The following is a 16,062-nucleotide window of genomic DNA, read 5'->3' as shown; positions in this document are numbered from 1 at the left end:
CCTATGGTTTGCATATGGTTAATGGCTCCTGAATAATTAGTCAGAAAACTGTGCATATAAAGATTTTTTTGTAATTTTAAAATATTTTTCTGTTTTACATAAACAACATTTATTTTATCATTACAAGTAACTAAGTGTGATGGAATAAAATTAGATTAATACACATATAGTTATATTCATTAATAATTTAACTAATTTCATTACCAATTATGTAGCAATAAATAAACATAATTTGACACATTTCAAAATACCCCGATATTAAAAGCATCATACAAATGTCTGCATTACCTATAAATCCTATTTGTATCATTTCATATACGTTATTGCAGGCACTGAGTGTTCCTAGAGAGCTTTGTAAAGAAACGGATTGACTCACTACAAGTAAATTACCTCTCACACAAATCAGAAGCCATTTAGATTTTTTTTTTTTTTTTTTAGGATCTATCTCGCTGCTTCTCTTAAAAGTTAGTCACACCCTATACTTTATCCCATCTAAACTTACAATGTGGTCCAATTTTCAACACATAAGAGGATTTCTTTAAAACACTAATTTGCAGTTTTATACCTATAAAATATGTATGTTTCTGGTTACACTATCTTGGAAATTTTTTATTTTAGATAACATAAATGAATTCACACATATTTAACCCCTTTACTGCCATAGGATGCAGCAGAACAGATGCTTTGGCATTAAGTGGGTCAAATTATAAGACCACAAATAAAAAAGAAATAGTGATAGTCTTACCATTTTTGCTCCTTCTAGTCCTGATTCTATTCATGTGGCTGTTCCCCAGTTGTGGAGGATAAAATCCTGGCTAGGGCTGAGCCTGCACATATAGGGAGACTCCTACACAGTGTAGAGCATCTGGCCTGCTGACCTCACTATACTGCTGCCTTCCTCTAAGAACAAATGTTCTATCCACACTCTGAGAGCACTGGGACGGCCCATAGGGTGGGGAAAAGGAAAAAAAATCTGGGGGGAGAGTGTGTTTCTGAAGGCTGCTTTTAACCTCTACATTACCAGACTAAGTTATATTACATTGCAAAGTAATTTAGGCTTTAGAATTGTTCCTGAAAATATTTGTAAGAAACCCCCCTTCACTAACAAATGATTAAAGTATATTGTCATTATATGTGTCATCCACAGTGTTGTCTGTGTGATGTATGCTAATGTAGTTCTGCACTTCATTTGTGTTATATATACTATTTTGTTAGTTCAGTAACAACAAATAGATTTTAGATTGTACGGGCAGTATTACAATAAAGAAAAATAACAACAATAATAATAATAATGTGCTCACATACATAGAACCTTACACATTTACTTTCAATGAGAAAAAAAAATGTATAGGATCAATTTAAATTATCTGACAAAAGCCACTAAACTGTTATATTTAAATTCAGTGCTACCTCTTGTTACTGATGACATCACATGATGTACATAACAAAATCAAACCTCCCATTGGAACTATATCCTTAACTGCGGCACATCTTGGTGCTGTAGCCTGAATAGATTGTTTCTTGGTTTACCTATGGGCATAGCCACTAGCAGTAATATAGTAATAATGCAGGAAGTGGTGCCAATACAATACAACTAGACCCCTTCCATCTTGCTTAAACCACTGAGTGCTTGTTACACTCACTGGCTTGGACAGTAAAAGTTGCATTTTCTTCCACCAGGATGACTTTCTAGGGTAGAGAGTACATGACAGTGGCTGGAATGGAAAGAAAAAAAATGGTCCACATGTACTGCAGAAGGCAATTCTGGGGCAACTGAGATTGCACCAGATCTTTATTATCAATGCAGAATGGTCCCACAAATCTCTCTTCTTTTTAGTTACCAAATTCTGCAGAGCAATTATAGTTTTCATTTTCAATATCAAATATTTCTTGTTCAGTGTCACAAAGTAAAATTACACAGTGTTACAATTTCTTATTCAGGATATTAATGTTATCTATTCAGCAACACAATATAAATGTTACAATTACTATTAATTTATTGAGCAGGTAAAATACACATGCATAGACATGATTATTATATTTTTTTAATAATAAAAAAAACTGTAATTAAAGGACCAGTAAAGTCAAAATTAAACTTTCATGATTCCGATAGAGCATGCAATTTTAATCAGCTTTCTAATTTACTCCTATTATAAATTTTTCTTCGTTCTCTTGATATCTTTATTTGAATGTAAGCTTAGGAGCCAGACCATTTTTTGTTCAGCACATGGGTAGCGCTTGCTGATTGGTGGCTACATTTAGACACCAATCAGCAACCGCTACCCAGGTGCTGAGCCAATAATGGGCTGGCTCCTATGGTTACATTCTTGCTTTTTCAAATAAATATACCAAGAGAACAAAGAAAAAATAATAATAGGAGTAAATTAGAAAGTTGCTTAAAATTGCATGCTCTATCTGAAAGTTTAATTTTGACTAAACTTTTCCTTTAAACAACTTTCCAATTTACATCTATCATCCAATATGCCTTATTCTCCTGGTATCATTTGTTGAAAAACATACCTAAGTAGGCTCAGAAGCAGCAATGCACTACCCAGTAGTTTAGTGCATTACTGCTCCTTTAACAAAGGATATCATGAAAGTGAAGCAAGTTTGATAACAGAAGTAAATTGGAAAGTTGTTTAAAATTATATGCTCTATCTGAATCATGAAAGAAAATGTTGGGTTTAATTTACCTTTAATTATAATTTTCCTATGTAATGGAACTTGGCATAATTGATAATGAAAATAATATGCAAAAAGAAATGATGATTTTAACAGAAAAGTAATCTATTTGTTCTGAAAAGATGTTGATGTTTTAAAGGGACAGTCAAGTCCAAACAAAACTTTCATGATTTAAATCGGGAATGTAATTTTAAACAACTTTCCAATTTAAATTATCACACATTTTGCTTTGTTCTCTTGGTATTCTTAGCTGAAAGCTAAACCTAGGAGGTTCATATGCTAATCTCTTAGACCTTGAAGACTGCCTCTAATCTGAATGCATTTTGACCACTAGAGGGCATTAGTTCATGTGTTTCATATAAATAACCTTAAGCTCATGCACGTGAAGTTACCCTGGAGTGAGCACTGATTGGCTAAAATGCAAGTCTGTCAAAAGAACTGAAATAAGGGGTAATCACAGAGGTAAAAAGTGTATTTCTATAACATTGTTAGTTATGCAAAACTGGGGAATGGGTAATAAAGGGATTATCTTTCTTTTTAAACAACAAAAATTCTGTTGTTGACTGTTACTTGAAGTTTGTACAGCATGCATTTTGTTGCTACATTCAAAATTAAAGTGTTAGAAGAAAATTTGATAATGGTGGCCTATTTATCAACCCTCTGTCGGACATGATCCGATCAGCGGATCATGTCCGACAGACATCGCTGAATGCAGAGAGCAATACGCTCTCCGCATTCAGCATTACACCAGCAGCTCTTGTGAAATGCTGGTGCAACGCCACCCCCTGCAGATTCACCGGAACTGCTGGTGCAATGATAAATGCCGACAGCGTATGCTGTCTGCATTTATCGATGTGCGGCGGACACGATTCGCTATAGCGGATCATGTCTGTCCGCACATACATAAATAGACCCCAAAATGTAAATGCTCTAATGCATGAAGGCATGTATTTTTTTCACTATAATAGTCCTTTAACATAAAACAGTCATTCAAGTATGAATTAAAAGGACATAATATCCTAATTTTTTCTTTCATGATTTAGACAGAACATGCAATTTTAAACAATTTTCCAATGTACTTCTATTATCTAATTTGCTTCATTCTCTTAGTATCCCTTGTTGAAAAGCAAATCTAAGTAGATTCAGGAGCAGAAATGCACTACTGAGAACTAGCTGTTGATTGGTGGTTGCTAATATATGCCTGTTGCCACTGTTTTAACTGATGTGTTCAGTTCCCAGTCGTGCATTACTGTTTTTTCAACAAAGGATACCAAGAGAATGAAGCAAATTTGAAAATAGAAGTAAAGTAGAAAGTTGTTTAGATTATTTTAGGAGCTAGGGATTTTTTTTTTTTTTATAGATATACAGAATAATGAAAAAGCTTAGGAGAGGAGCCATTTGTTACAAATGATAGAGAGACAGACAGATAGATAGATTAGATAGACAGACAGACAGATAGCTAGATAGATAGGTAAATAGACAGATGGAGCCTATTGCTGAGTCTGGTAATAGAGTAAATGTATTTCCTTTAAAGATAATTTGATTAATTATATTCAGAAGTAAATCTGGGAATGCATTTGTTTATAGAAACTTCTGATCTCTGTATAGGAAAAGGTCTGAAAACTTTATTATCTCTGCTTCCTATAGAATTATTAACCCATCTAGCATTCATATAGATGCAGTTTGTAACTAAAGGTATTTTTTTAAAGGGATATGAAACCCAACATTTTTCTTTCATGATTCAGAATTTACTTCTTTATAAATTTTTCTTTATTGTCTTGGTATCTTTTGTTGAAAAGCATGGGCGTATGTTTAGGAGCCGGCCCATTTCTGCAGCACTATATGGCAGCAGTTTTGCAAGAATGTTATCCATTTGCAAGAACACTAGATGGCAGTATTATTTCCTACCATGGAGTTTTCCAGATGCCTACCTAGGTATCTCTTCAACACAGATTATCATGGAAATGCAGACAATTTTATAAAAGAAGTAAATTAGAAAGTGTTTTTCAAATTGTATGCTCTGTCTGAATCATGAAAGAAAAAAATTGTGTTTTATATCCCTTTAACTGAAGCAATTAAAGGAATAGTCTAGTCAAAATTAGCATATTCATCATTCAGATAGAGAATGCAATTTTAAGCAACTTTGTAATTTACTCCTATTATCAATTTTTCTTTGTTCTCTTGGCATCTTTATTTGGATGTAAGCTTAGAACCCGGCCCATTTTTGGTTCAGCACCTGGGTAGCGCTTGCTGATTGGTGGCTACATGTAGACACCAATCAGAAAGTTCTACCAGGTTCTGAACCAAAAATGGGCTGGCTCATATACTTACATTCTTGCTTTTTCAAATAAAGATACCAAGTGAACAAAGAAAAAATGATAATAGGAGTAAATTAGAAAGTTGCTTAAAATTGCATTCTCTATCTCAGTGCTTTCCAAACTGTGTGTCGGGACACACTAGTGTGTCGGCAGCAGTGTGTAGGTGTGTCCCTGCTTCAGCACAATTTTTTTTAAATTGAATTCTTTTTTTTTAAATAGTTTTTTGGTTTCTCACTTTCTGCCTGCTTGCTACGCATATCACATGGTTGATACGTGATTGATACCTAGTGGTTCACAGATCATCTTAACCAATTGGCACAGCTAAGTGGGAACTGAAACTATTACCATTGGCGGATTTGGCTGCAAATTGGCTCCTGACTGCACATGTAGTCTCCTTAAAGGGACAGTATACTGTAAAATAGTTTTTCCCTTAATGTGTTTACAATTGCTTTTTTTTACCAACTGCAGAGTAAAAAATGTATGAAAATTAGCTTTTTAAGGTTTATTTCTGTATATTAAAGCTCTGATTTTGTGTTTTGAAGCCACAGCCTAATAAAATAGGTTGAGCGTGTAGGTATAATCAGATCTCATTACTGTATCACATTGTGCACATATACCTGCTTCTTTATCTTATATCTGTCCTTAAAACAATCACCAATACTTTGAGAGAACAATGGAAAATCAACATTTTATTACCTTCTCTCTGCTTTATCAAACTGGGAGTGTAATTTCTTCTGCTGGCTGTGTTTACAAAGCTTATCTATAGCTGGTACGCGCAGCCACAAACTTTCAGAATAGGTGGGGATACCACATGCTAAATTAACAATTTCAAATGCCAATATAAGGGTAAAGGAGCTACTTGTAAACAATTTAATACACTCCAGCAGGTAAAGTGGATCATTGGGAACAAATTAAAGGGGAGAACATTTTTGAGTAAACTGTCCCTTTAATTGGCTTGTGACTGCAAGTGTAGCCAGTGAGTGGGACAGCAGTGTGTTTGCAGCGTGGGCAGTAGTCAGTCAGACTCACAGAGCTCTGAGGGTGGCATCTTAAACGTTGAGCTGAAGTCAGAAGTCAGTGGGATTTTTTTGCAACTAGCTCACAGTAATGCATTGCTGCTCCTGCTCTTTATATATGGATAGGAAGTAGAAGCTTAAAAATGCTTGATGATGAAATGTGAGTGTCTTTATCTAGTATTACACCAAATATTCCGAAACTGTGTTCATTCCATCAACCTCATACATCCCATTAAAATAGTAAGTAGCTATTAGTGTTAAACTTTTTTTAATTCTTGCACATACTTACTGTTACATGTAAATACATTACGTTATTATATAATTTATGTATGTGTTTGTATCTCTTAAAACAAGTTAGTTTAACCTCCTTGTTACAGAAGCATTAGTTATTTTGTTGTGAAGAGCTTATTTCCCAGCAGCAATGCCTGAACCAGCAAGCCAGCGCCTAAGAAGGGCTCCAAGAAAACCGTAACAAGTATCATTTCATAAAGAGTTAACTCTTTTTTTTCAGCTTTTAGAAACTATTGCCTAAATACACGTTTGCTGGCCTCAGCTCTAAGTTTAGTGATAACAAATCCCATTGTCTAATCACCTCTGGAGCCAGACTGCTAATTGATAAGATGAACTTGTAAACTTGTTATCTTAAGTACTGTAATCCTATTGTGTCCTGTCAAAGGACAGTGCTCTCTATCTAAATGTGTGATGGGGGATTTTGTGCTTCCCCCCCTCTCCCCCTGGGAGTGCCCTGTGTGCATGTAACCTTAATAAAAAGCAGGCTGGGCATCCCAGTCCTGAGTTCTTGTTTGACCCTCAATCGCAGCGTTGACTCGTTTTTGTGGGCAGAAGGGTATCCTAGCTGTACTGCAGCTAAGGGAGATTATTCTATATTTGCGAGACTCATATAGAATACTATGGAAAGCAGCTTCTCCCCTCTTTAGCAATAGGGATCCAGGCTACTAAGCGGTCCATCTCTCAGCTAGACTAAGGGTAACCGTAACATTTGGCGGCAGCGGCGGGATTTTCCAGGATTTCCTAGGAGAGGTACAGAACGGATGGAGAGCGCTTACGAAAAATTGAAGCGTACAACCCTAAAGGATTTACTTGAAAGCAGAGGGGGGTACGCCAGCAACCGGCCGAGGAGAGAGCTGATCGCAGAATTGACCGAACTGGATCAGAGCTTCACAATGGCGGAAACACCGACCACGATTAGTGACGAAAAAACCAGGATTGTTCGGGAAAGGCTCTCATTATACGGGCCGAACCCCTCCATGGAATTGGTACAGCAGTTGATGGCGGAGGCGGACGAGGATATACGAGAGACTCGAGCCCACGAACTCAACCTAGCGAACGCACACCGCAATGCTGAAGCCCCGCAGGTAATCATCCCTGTCGAAAATGCTGGGAGGCCCAAAATACCCTATGCGGCATTTCGACCCTTCCTAGAGAGCGAGACAGGGATTGATGAATATTTGGCGGACTTTGAAAGGCAATGTGCCCTGCACCAGATTCCCAACAGAGAGTGGCCCACGATATTGTCTGGGAAACTATCCGGGCGAGCCCTGGAAGCCTTTCGTACTCTGGGTGCTGAGGAAGTGACACAGTATGAGCTAGTTAAGGAGACACTGTTGCGACGGTACTCTGTAACTCCGGACACGTATCGCCGACAGTTTCGGGGCACGGAAAAGAAGCCTAACGATACCCATATGGAATGGGCGCACCGAATGCGGAGAGCGGCAAATCACTGGCTGAGCGGAAGTAAAGCGGTGACTGGGGAGGAAATTTTACAATTGTTTCTCTTAGAACATTTTTATAATGGCATGGAACAGCAAGGGAAGGAATGGCTGCGAGACAGGCGGCCTTCTACCTTAGAAGAAGCAGCCAAATTGGCCGATGAACATTATGACTCCCGTCTTCAAGAACCCATGAACTACCGAGCTCCAGCACGGGTCGAACCCAGAGAGGTTTACCGTGCACCCCCTCGTGCTGAATTCCGAGCCCCGGTGCCCACAGGGCCCGTCCGACACTCAGGACCACCCAATAACAGCTCTGAGCGTCCCAGACCGACTTGCCACCGATGCAAGCAACCAGGGCATTTCATGGCTAGCTGCCCCCTTAATAGGCACCAGACACCCAGGAATTACAATTACCCCTCTGGGTCCTATCGTCCGGCCCGGGCCCTCTGTGTTAACCAAGAGGCCCCTATGGAGGGATATGTGGGGCCGCTTCACGAGGCAGACCCTGTATATGCTGCCTCAGATAACCGCCAGCACCATCGGCAGAGGGTATGGCTCGAGGGGCGATCTACCGAGGGATTGCGAGACACAGGGGCTACTATCACGCTGGTACAGAGTCATTTGGTGCCAGAGCACAAGCGATCCGGACAGACTGTGGCCGTTAGAGTGGCGGGGGGGGATGTGTACAAAATTCCAACAGCTAAAGTGCATCTTGATTGGGGAGCGGGAAAGGGGGCTGTGAACGTGGGCCTAATGGAAAATTTACCTGCCGAAGTACTACTGGGCAACGATTTGGGCCCCATGACTTCTGCCTATGCTCCAGTATGCAACAACGAGGCGGACCCAGTGACTACACGGGCCCAAGCCCGGACGGAGCGAGAGCTCTCACCAGTGCGGGAGACACAGGTAAGACCTACCCCGACCTTGCCTGACAGGTTAGGCCCCATACCCTGGGACACCCCAGATGCTTTCGAGGCAGAGTCTAAGACTGACCCGACCTTACAAAAGTACCGGGAACGAGCAGAGACCGGAGGGGGCGGGGCAGATAACGAAACATTCTTATGGGAAAAAGGGAAACTATACCGCTGGACAGAGAAAAGGGGACAGCCTAGGCGACAGCTGGTAGTGCCCCACAAATACCGTAAAGAAATCCTCAAAATAGGCCACGACATCCCCTTAGCAGGCCACCTAGCCGTTACCCGTACCCTACACCGCATTACTCACACGTTCTTTTGGACAGGGGTGCACGCTGACGTTAGAACTTACTGTAACACCTGCGATGTGTGTCAACGAGTAGGAAGGCAAGGCGATCACCCTAAAGCCCAGCTAGTAAATATGCCCATTGTAGAGGAACCCTTCAGCCGGGTTGCTATTGACCTAGTGGGACCACTGGCTACCCCTAGTCCCTCCGGTAAGCGATACATTCTTACCGTAGTGGACTACGCTACCAGGTACCCAGAGGCTGTCGCCCTATCCAACATACAAGCGGATACGGTAGCGAATGCACTAGTACAGGTGTTCTCCCGGGTAGGATTTCCAAAAGAAATCCTATCCGGCCGAGGCACCCAATTTACGGCTGAATTGACCCAACAACTCTGGCAGGTTTGCAAAATTAAGTCCCTCCTGAGCTCCCCATACCACCCCCAGACGAACGGGCTGTGTGAGAGGTTCAATGGGACCCTCAAGCAAATGCTCAAGACGTTCATTCAGGAATACCGAGACTGGGAACGCTTCCTGCCGCACCTCCTATTTGCTTATCGGGAGGTGCCCCAGGAAACGACAGGGTTCTCTCCCTTCGAGTTGCTCTACGGAAGAAAGGTACGGGGACCCCTAAACCTGATCCGGGAGCACTGGGAGGGAGAGATGGAGGCTGACGGTGTCCCCATTGTGCCATACGTGCTGGAACTCAGGGACCGAATGGAGCAATTAGCCAAATCCGTGCGGGCTAATCTCCAGTTGGCCCAGAGAAGACAGAAAGTATGGTACGATCGGGGGGCCCGAAAGAGAATCTTCACCATAGGACAAAAGGTGTTAGTACTTAAGCCGGTGAAGACAGACAAATTGCAGGCGTCCTGGCAGGGTCCCTACCAGATCGTAGAGAAAAGGGGAGACACCACTTATGTGATAGCTAGCTGCCACGACAACAATCTTAGAAAGACATTCCATGTAAACATGCTCAAGGAATATTTTGAGCGACCAGAGAACGTGACGGCCGTATGTTGTTCCCCTCAGGAAGACCCCGACAGTTTACCCATTCCAGACCTATTAGAAAAGAGCCTCCCCACAGGTATAGTGGCGCAGGTTCAGATAGGGGACCGACTTAGCCCCACTGAAAGGGAGCAGCTCAACCAACTCCTCCAGTCCAAACACCTCACCTTCTCCCCGAAGCCAGGGTACACTACTTTAACCACCCACCAGGTAGATACTCCGGGACAAGCTCCCTTGCGCCAGGCTCCGTACTGAATCCCCGAAGCAGTTAGGACAGGAATAAAGAAGGAGATCGATGAGATGCTCCAGCTCAGGGTAATTGAGCCCTCCGATAGTCCCTGGGCCTCCCCAGTTGTCTTGGTGCCCAAGAAAGATGGGACCACCCGGTTCTGCGTAGACTATCGGAGGCTCAATGAAAATACCGTGACGGACGCTTACCCTATGCCCAGGGTAGACGAGCTACTCGATCGTATAGCCAGGGGAAATTACCTGACCACTATTGACCTCTGCAAAGGTTACTGGCAGATTCCCCTGGCCCCGGAGGCTATCCCCAAGTCGGCATTCGTCACCCCATTCGGCTTATATCAGTTTAGGATAATGCCGTTTGGGATGAAGAATGCCCCAGCTACATTCCAGCGCTTGGTGGATAGGCTCCTGGATGGCTTCCAGAGTTTTGCTTGCGCCTACCTGGACGACATAGCGATCCACAGTGAGTCCTGGGAGGACCACTTAGCTCATGTGGGAATGGTTCTGGATCAGATCCGGGCTGCTGGCCTGACTCTGAAGCCAGAAAAATGCCACTTTGGGATGGCCGAGGTACAGTACCTGGGTCAGCGGGTGGGGTGTGGAAAGCAGCGACCAGAGCCGGCCAAAATAGAAGCTGTCGCCAATTGGCCCACCCTCATCACTAAGACTCAGGTCCTAGCCTTCCTGGGCACGGCAGGGTACTATAGACGGTTCATACCAGACTACAGCACACTTGCCAAACCCCTGACTGACTTGACCAAGAAGAACTTACCTCGACAGGTCCTGTGGTCTCCCCACTGTGAAACGGCTTTCCAGGCTCTCAAAAATGCTCTAATTAACGCTCCTGTCTTGGCGGCCCCAGCCCTTAACAAACGTTTTATCGTCCATACAGATGCTTCCATGTTCGGGCTGGGAGCCGTCCTCAGCCAAGTAGGCGAAGATGGAGGGGAGCATCCAGTTGCCTACATCAGCCGGAAGCTCCTGCCCCGCGAAGTCAGCTATGCAGCGGTCGAAAAGGAGTGTTTGGCTTTGGTGTGGGCATTAAAGAAATTGACTCCCTATTTATATGGTCAGGAGTTCACTCTGGTCACCGACCATAACCCGTTGGTGTGGCTGAACCAGGTCTCTGGAGATAACGGCAGGCTATTACGTTGGAGCTTATCGTTGCAACCCTTCAATTTCACTATTACTTACAGACCTGGGAAACAGAATGGCAACGCCGACGGGTTGTCCAGACAAACCGACCTCAGCCCCGCATAACCAGCGGTCTGGACAGCCTTAGTCTGCCCCGAAAAGGGGTCAGACCGTGTCTGCCAGAGTGTTCCACAGAAAGGGAGCACTGTTACAGAAGCATTAGTTATTTTGTTGTGAAGAGCTTATTTCCCAGCAGCAATGCCTGAACCAGCAAGCCAGCGCCTAAGAAGGGCTCCAAGAAAACCGTAACAAGTATCATTTCATAAAGAGTTAACTCTTTTTTTTCAGCTTTTAGAAACTATTGCCTAAATACACGTTTGCTGGCCTCAGCTCTAAGTTTAGTGATAACAAATCCCATTGTCTAATCACCTCTGGAGCCAGACTGCTAATTGATAAGATGAACTTGTAAACTTGTTATCTTAAGTACTGTAATCCTATTGTGGCCTGTCAAAGGACAGTGCTCTCTATCTAAATGTGTGATGGGGGATTTTGTGCTTCCCCCCCTCTCCCCCTGGGAGTGCCCTGTGTGCATGTAACCTTAATAAAAAGCAGGCTGGGCATCCCAGTCCTGAGTTCTTGTTTGACCCTCAATCGCAGCGTTGACTCGTTTTTGTGGGCAGAAGGGTATCCTAGCTGTATTGCAGCTAAGGGAGATTATTCTATATTTGCGAGACTCATATAGAATACTATGGAAAGCAGCTTCTCCCCTCTTTAGCAATAGGGATCCAGGCTACTAAGCGGTCCATCTCTCAGCTAGACTAAGGGTAACCGTAACACTCCTTTTTGCTAGTACAACTGAATTACTGTGTCGCGAAATGATGTAGGTCTAAAAAGTGTGTCACCAACATAAAAAGTTTGGAAAGCTCTGCTCTATCTGAATCATGAAAGTCTAATTTTGACTAGACTATTCCTTTAAGTGAAAAGCTTATAATGACAATGACACAGACATTGCTACAAAGTAAATATTTAAAAATAAATAAGAAATAAATAAGACACAATCAGAAAATCATTCTAACATACTCCAGAAAGTGTGTGCATTCTGGGAAATCTAAGTTTTACATAGTTACAAACTGAATTTAAAAATTATACCAGAATTTATATTATTTTAAGATTTTGGTTTTAATACATTCGTACACAGTTAATTTAATCAACAATCTACTGTACAATAATAGCAAGAAGGCTAAAACGCCATTGCAGGGATTAGTTAAATATTATAATATTGCAGCGGGATGGTATAATAGAGCTATTATTAAGCACTCTCTCCCCTCCATGGCGAATATATCTGTGTTTTACTGGAGACATGAGGAGTCATCATGGCTTCTCAAGACTGATAGGCTATACGCATGTCAGTTTTTGGAAGAATATTTCAGAAACAGAATTAACTTCCTTTTTTAAATGTGAACACTCATGAATATTGTATTCTACAAGTCTGCAATTGAGCATTCATCATTAACAGCCTTTTTTGATTACTCAACTTATAAATCATGAATGGAAGTCATTTTGAGCTCTCAAATGCACTAAGGCTTGTGTTTTCACCAATTTTATAAACCACCAATAGAAGCCATGTTTGGCTGTCACAGGTCAGAATTGTTACTTAACATAAACTTGCAATAGAAGACATGGGGCAGTTTTAAACTACAACTAATAAGGTCCTAATGAAAACAATTTGCAGCTAAAATATGCTGTATAATCCCCCAAGTATATAAACCAAGCTTAAACACCAGTACTCAGGACACACTAACAGGCCAAGGCCAATGTGGCACGTTAATGATTCCCAAAGTCAGGAATGGAAGAACACTTACATAAGAGACCATGATCTGTCATTGGACAGAATAATCACCAAACTTATAAGTCATGATGTGTTGCCACTCTTTGGTGAAAAGAGCAGACTGATTTTCGGTCTTATAAATTAACACTTGAAGTAATGACAAGTATGTTCACCTAGATATCCACCGTTGGACACCATGGTGCCTTTTCTGTGGCTAGCATAAACAGAAACCATATGAACTACCACTGTAAATGATTATATGCACTCTGGTGCACAAGCTGGTACAATCATCTAGCTTTTTAAACTCCCCCTGGAAGCCATGTCATGCTTTCGTTATCCAGGTCAAAGGTCACTTTTGAAATGTTGTCAAGTGTTGCATGCTGGGTTAGATTTTCATGGCTACCACTATAGCTACTAAAGCCATCTGGTATTGATTCAGAAGTGTTTCTTACAGTCTGAGTTTTAATGGAGGATTTCCAGAGAATGAAGCAGGGTTAACCAAATGGCAGACAATAAAGATAATAAAAATTGTAAAAAAAAAATTGTTTCCTGGGGAAGAATCATAGGAATTAGACTTTACAAAACAGGATGTATGGAGATAGGGTCATTTTTACTGCATTTCTGAACTCTCCAACTAAAGATAGAAAGTTCATGATTTTTTTCCCTTATAATATATACATATATGTATCTTGTCATATGATTGTGTATTAATAACCACATTTTTGAAAATTTTTATTGCAAGACATTAACATATAGATGTCTTTCAATTAAAATAAGACCTGATAAAATATGTTTTTTTTTTCCTAGAAAAAAAACAAAAACTCTGAGAAATCCCAACTAAACACCATAGATTGCAAACTGTCAGTTTTCTCTGTAAATACCTAACAGTATTTAAAGCTTCTGCTATGGTCTCCACTCTTTTTACAAAGTACAGAATAGTGCATAGGTGTGTTCTAAAAACATAAATTATGCTTACCTGATAATTTCATTTACTTCTGTATGAGGAGGGTCCACAGCATCATTCCTTACTGTTGCGAAATACTGAACCTGGCCACCAGGAGGAGGCAAAGACACCCCAGCCAAAGGCTTAAATACTCCCCCCTACTTCCCTCATATCCCATTCATTCTGCCACTGTTGGGAAAACTATTCCCAAGCTCTAGAGGACACTGAATGATAACTGGAAGGGTAAAAGAAAGGCGGACCCTAATCTGAGGGCACCACAGCCTGCAAAACCGTTCTCCCAAAAGCTGCTTCAGCCGAAGCAAAAACGTCAAACTTGTAGAATTTAGAAAAAGTATGTAAGGAGGACCAGGTAGCCGCCTTACAAATCTGATCCATAGAGGCCTCATTCTTAAAGGCCCAAGAGGAAGCCACCGCTCTAGTGGAATGAGCCGTAATCCTCTGAGGAGGTCTAAGCCCCGCTGCCTCATAAGCTAAGTGTATAACACTCCTCAACCAAAAAGATAAGGGTGTCGAAGAAGCCTTCAGACCCTTACGCTTCCCAGAGTAGATAACAAACAAGGAGGAAGTTTGCCTAAAATCCTTAGTAGCTTGAAGATAAAACAGATAAAACAGCTCGAACCACATCCAGATTATGAAGTAAATGTTCCTTCAAAAAAGAAGGATTAGGACACAAGGAAGGAACCACAATCTCTTGATTGATGTTGCGATCAGACACAACCTTAGGGAGAAAATCCAAGTGGGTACGTAGGACAGCCTTACCATTGTGGAACACCAGATAACGAGGCTCACATTGCAAGGCAGCTATTTCAGAAACTATGCGTGCCGACGCAATAGTCAAAAGAAAAAGAACCTTCCAAGACAACAATTTTGATGTCAACCAAATGCATAGGCTCAAACGGAGCCCGTTGCAAAAACTTAAGAACAAGATTCGAACTCCAAGGTGGAGCATTAGATCTAAACACAGGTCTTATCCTAATCAGAGCCTTAACGAAAGATTGTATGTCAGGGAGCTCTGCGTGCCTCTTGTGCAGCAAAACAGATAGCACCGAAATCTGTCCCCTCAGGGAACTGGCAGAAAGACCCTTCTCCAGACCCTCCTGGAGAAAGAAAGTATCCTGGCAGCCTTAACTTTATGCCAGGCTAAACCATGCTCTTCACACCAGAATAAGTAAGCTCTCCACACCTTATGATAGATACAACGTGAATGAAAGTATCAATAACCCGCTCAGAGAAACCTCTCTTGGCTAGGACTAAGCGTTCAATATCCACGCAGTCAGCCTCAGAGAATCTAGATTTTGATGAACAAAAGGACCTTGTTCCAGCAGATCCCTGCGACAAGGTAACTTCCACAGAGGAGATCACCAGGTCCGCGAACCACATCCTTCGCGGCCACAATGGAGCAATCTGTATCACTGATGACTGCTCCTGCTTGATGCGGGCCACTACCACGAGGAAGAAGTGGTAACAGCGTGAAAATGTAAATCAGATTGAACCTCCAAGGCACAGCAATTGCATCTATTAGCTCCGCTTGAGGATCCCTGGACCCTGATCCATATCTTGGTAGCTTGGAATTGAGCCGGGACGCCATCAGATCTACCTCTGGCACCCCCCATTTCTTGCAAATCTTCGCAAACACCTCGGGATGGAGAGACCATTTCCCCGGATGAAAGGTTTGTCTGCTGCGGAAATCCGCTTCCTAGTTGTCCACACCTGGAATGTGGATCGCTGACAGCGAGCAGTTGTGGGCCTCCGCCCACTCCAGAATCCGAGATACTTCCCTCATTGCTAGGGAGCTTCTCGTTCCCCCCTGGTGGTTGATGTAAGCCACCAAGGTTATGTTGTCTGATTGGAATCTGATAAACTGGGACAAACCCAGAAGAGGCCAAGCCTTCAGAGCACTGAAGATTGCCCAAAGTTCCAGGATGTTGATTGG

At 42.0% G+C, this 16,062-nt stretch overlaps 1 protein-coding gene across 5 annotated transcripts in view; it reads right to left on the bottom strand.

The window, feature by feature from the left end:
* STARD8 (StAR related lipid transfer domain containing 8) overlaps positions 1-16,062 on the bottom strand; it is a 432,650-nt gene that overhangs the window by 111,331 nt on the left and 305,257 nt on the right. Inside the window, exon 1 of one of the 5 annotated variants that reach the window (XM_053699034.1) lies at positions 746-879. The exons of the other annotated variants lie outside the window; for them this stretch is intronic. Coding sequence (XP_053555009.1) covers positions 746-779 — 34 coding nt within the window. The 5' untranslated portion in view covers positions 780-879. Of the gene's footprint in view, positions 1-745; positions 880-16,062 lie in introns of those variants that run through there. 5 annotated transcript variants of the gene reach the window in all.

This window comes from Bombina bombina, chromosome 1 (genome assembly GCF_027579735.1).
Source record: "Bombina bombina isolate aBomBom1 chromosome 1, aBomBom1.pri, whole genome shotgun sequence".
NCBI classification, from domain to species: Eukaryota; Metazoa; Chordata; class Amphibia; order Anura; family Bombinatoridae; genus Bombina; species Bombina bombina.
This window is presented reverse-complemented; position numbering and strand designations above follow the sequence as displayed.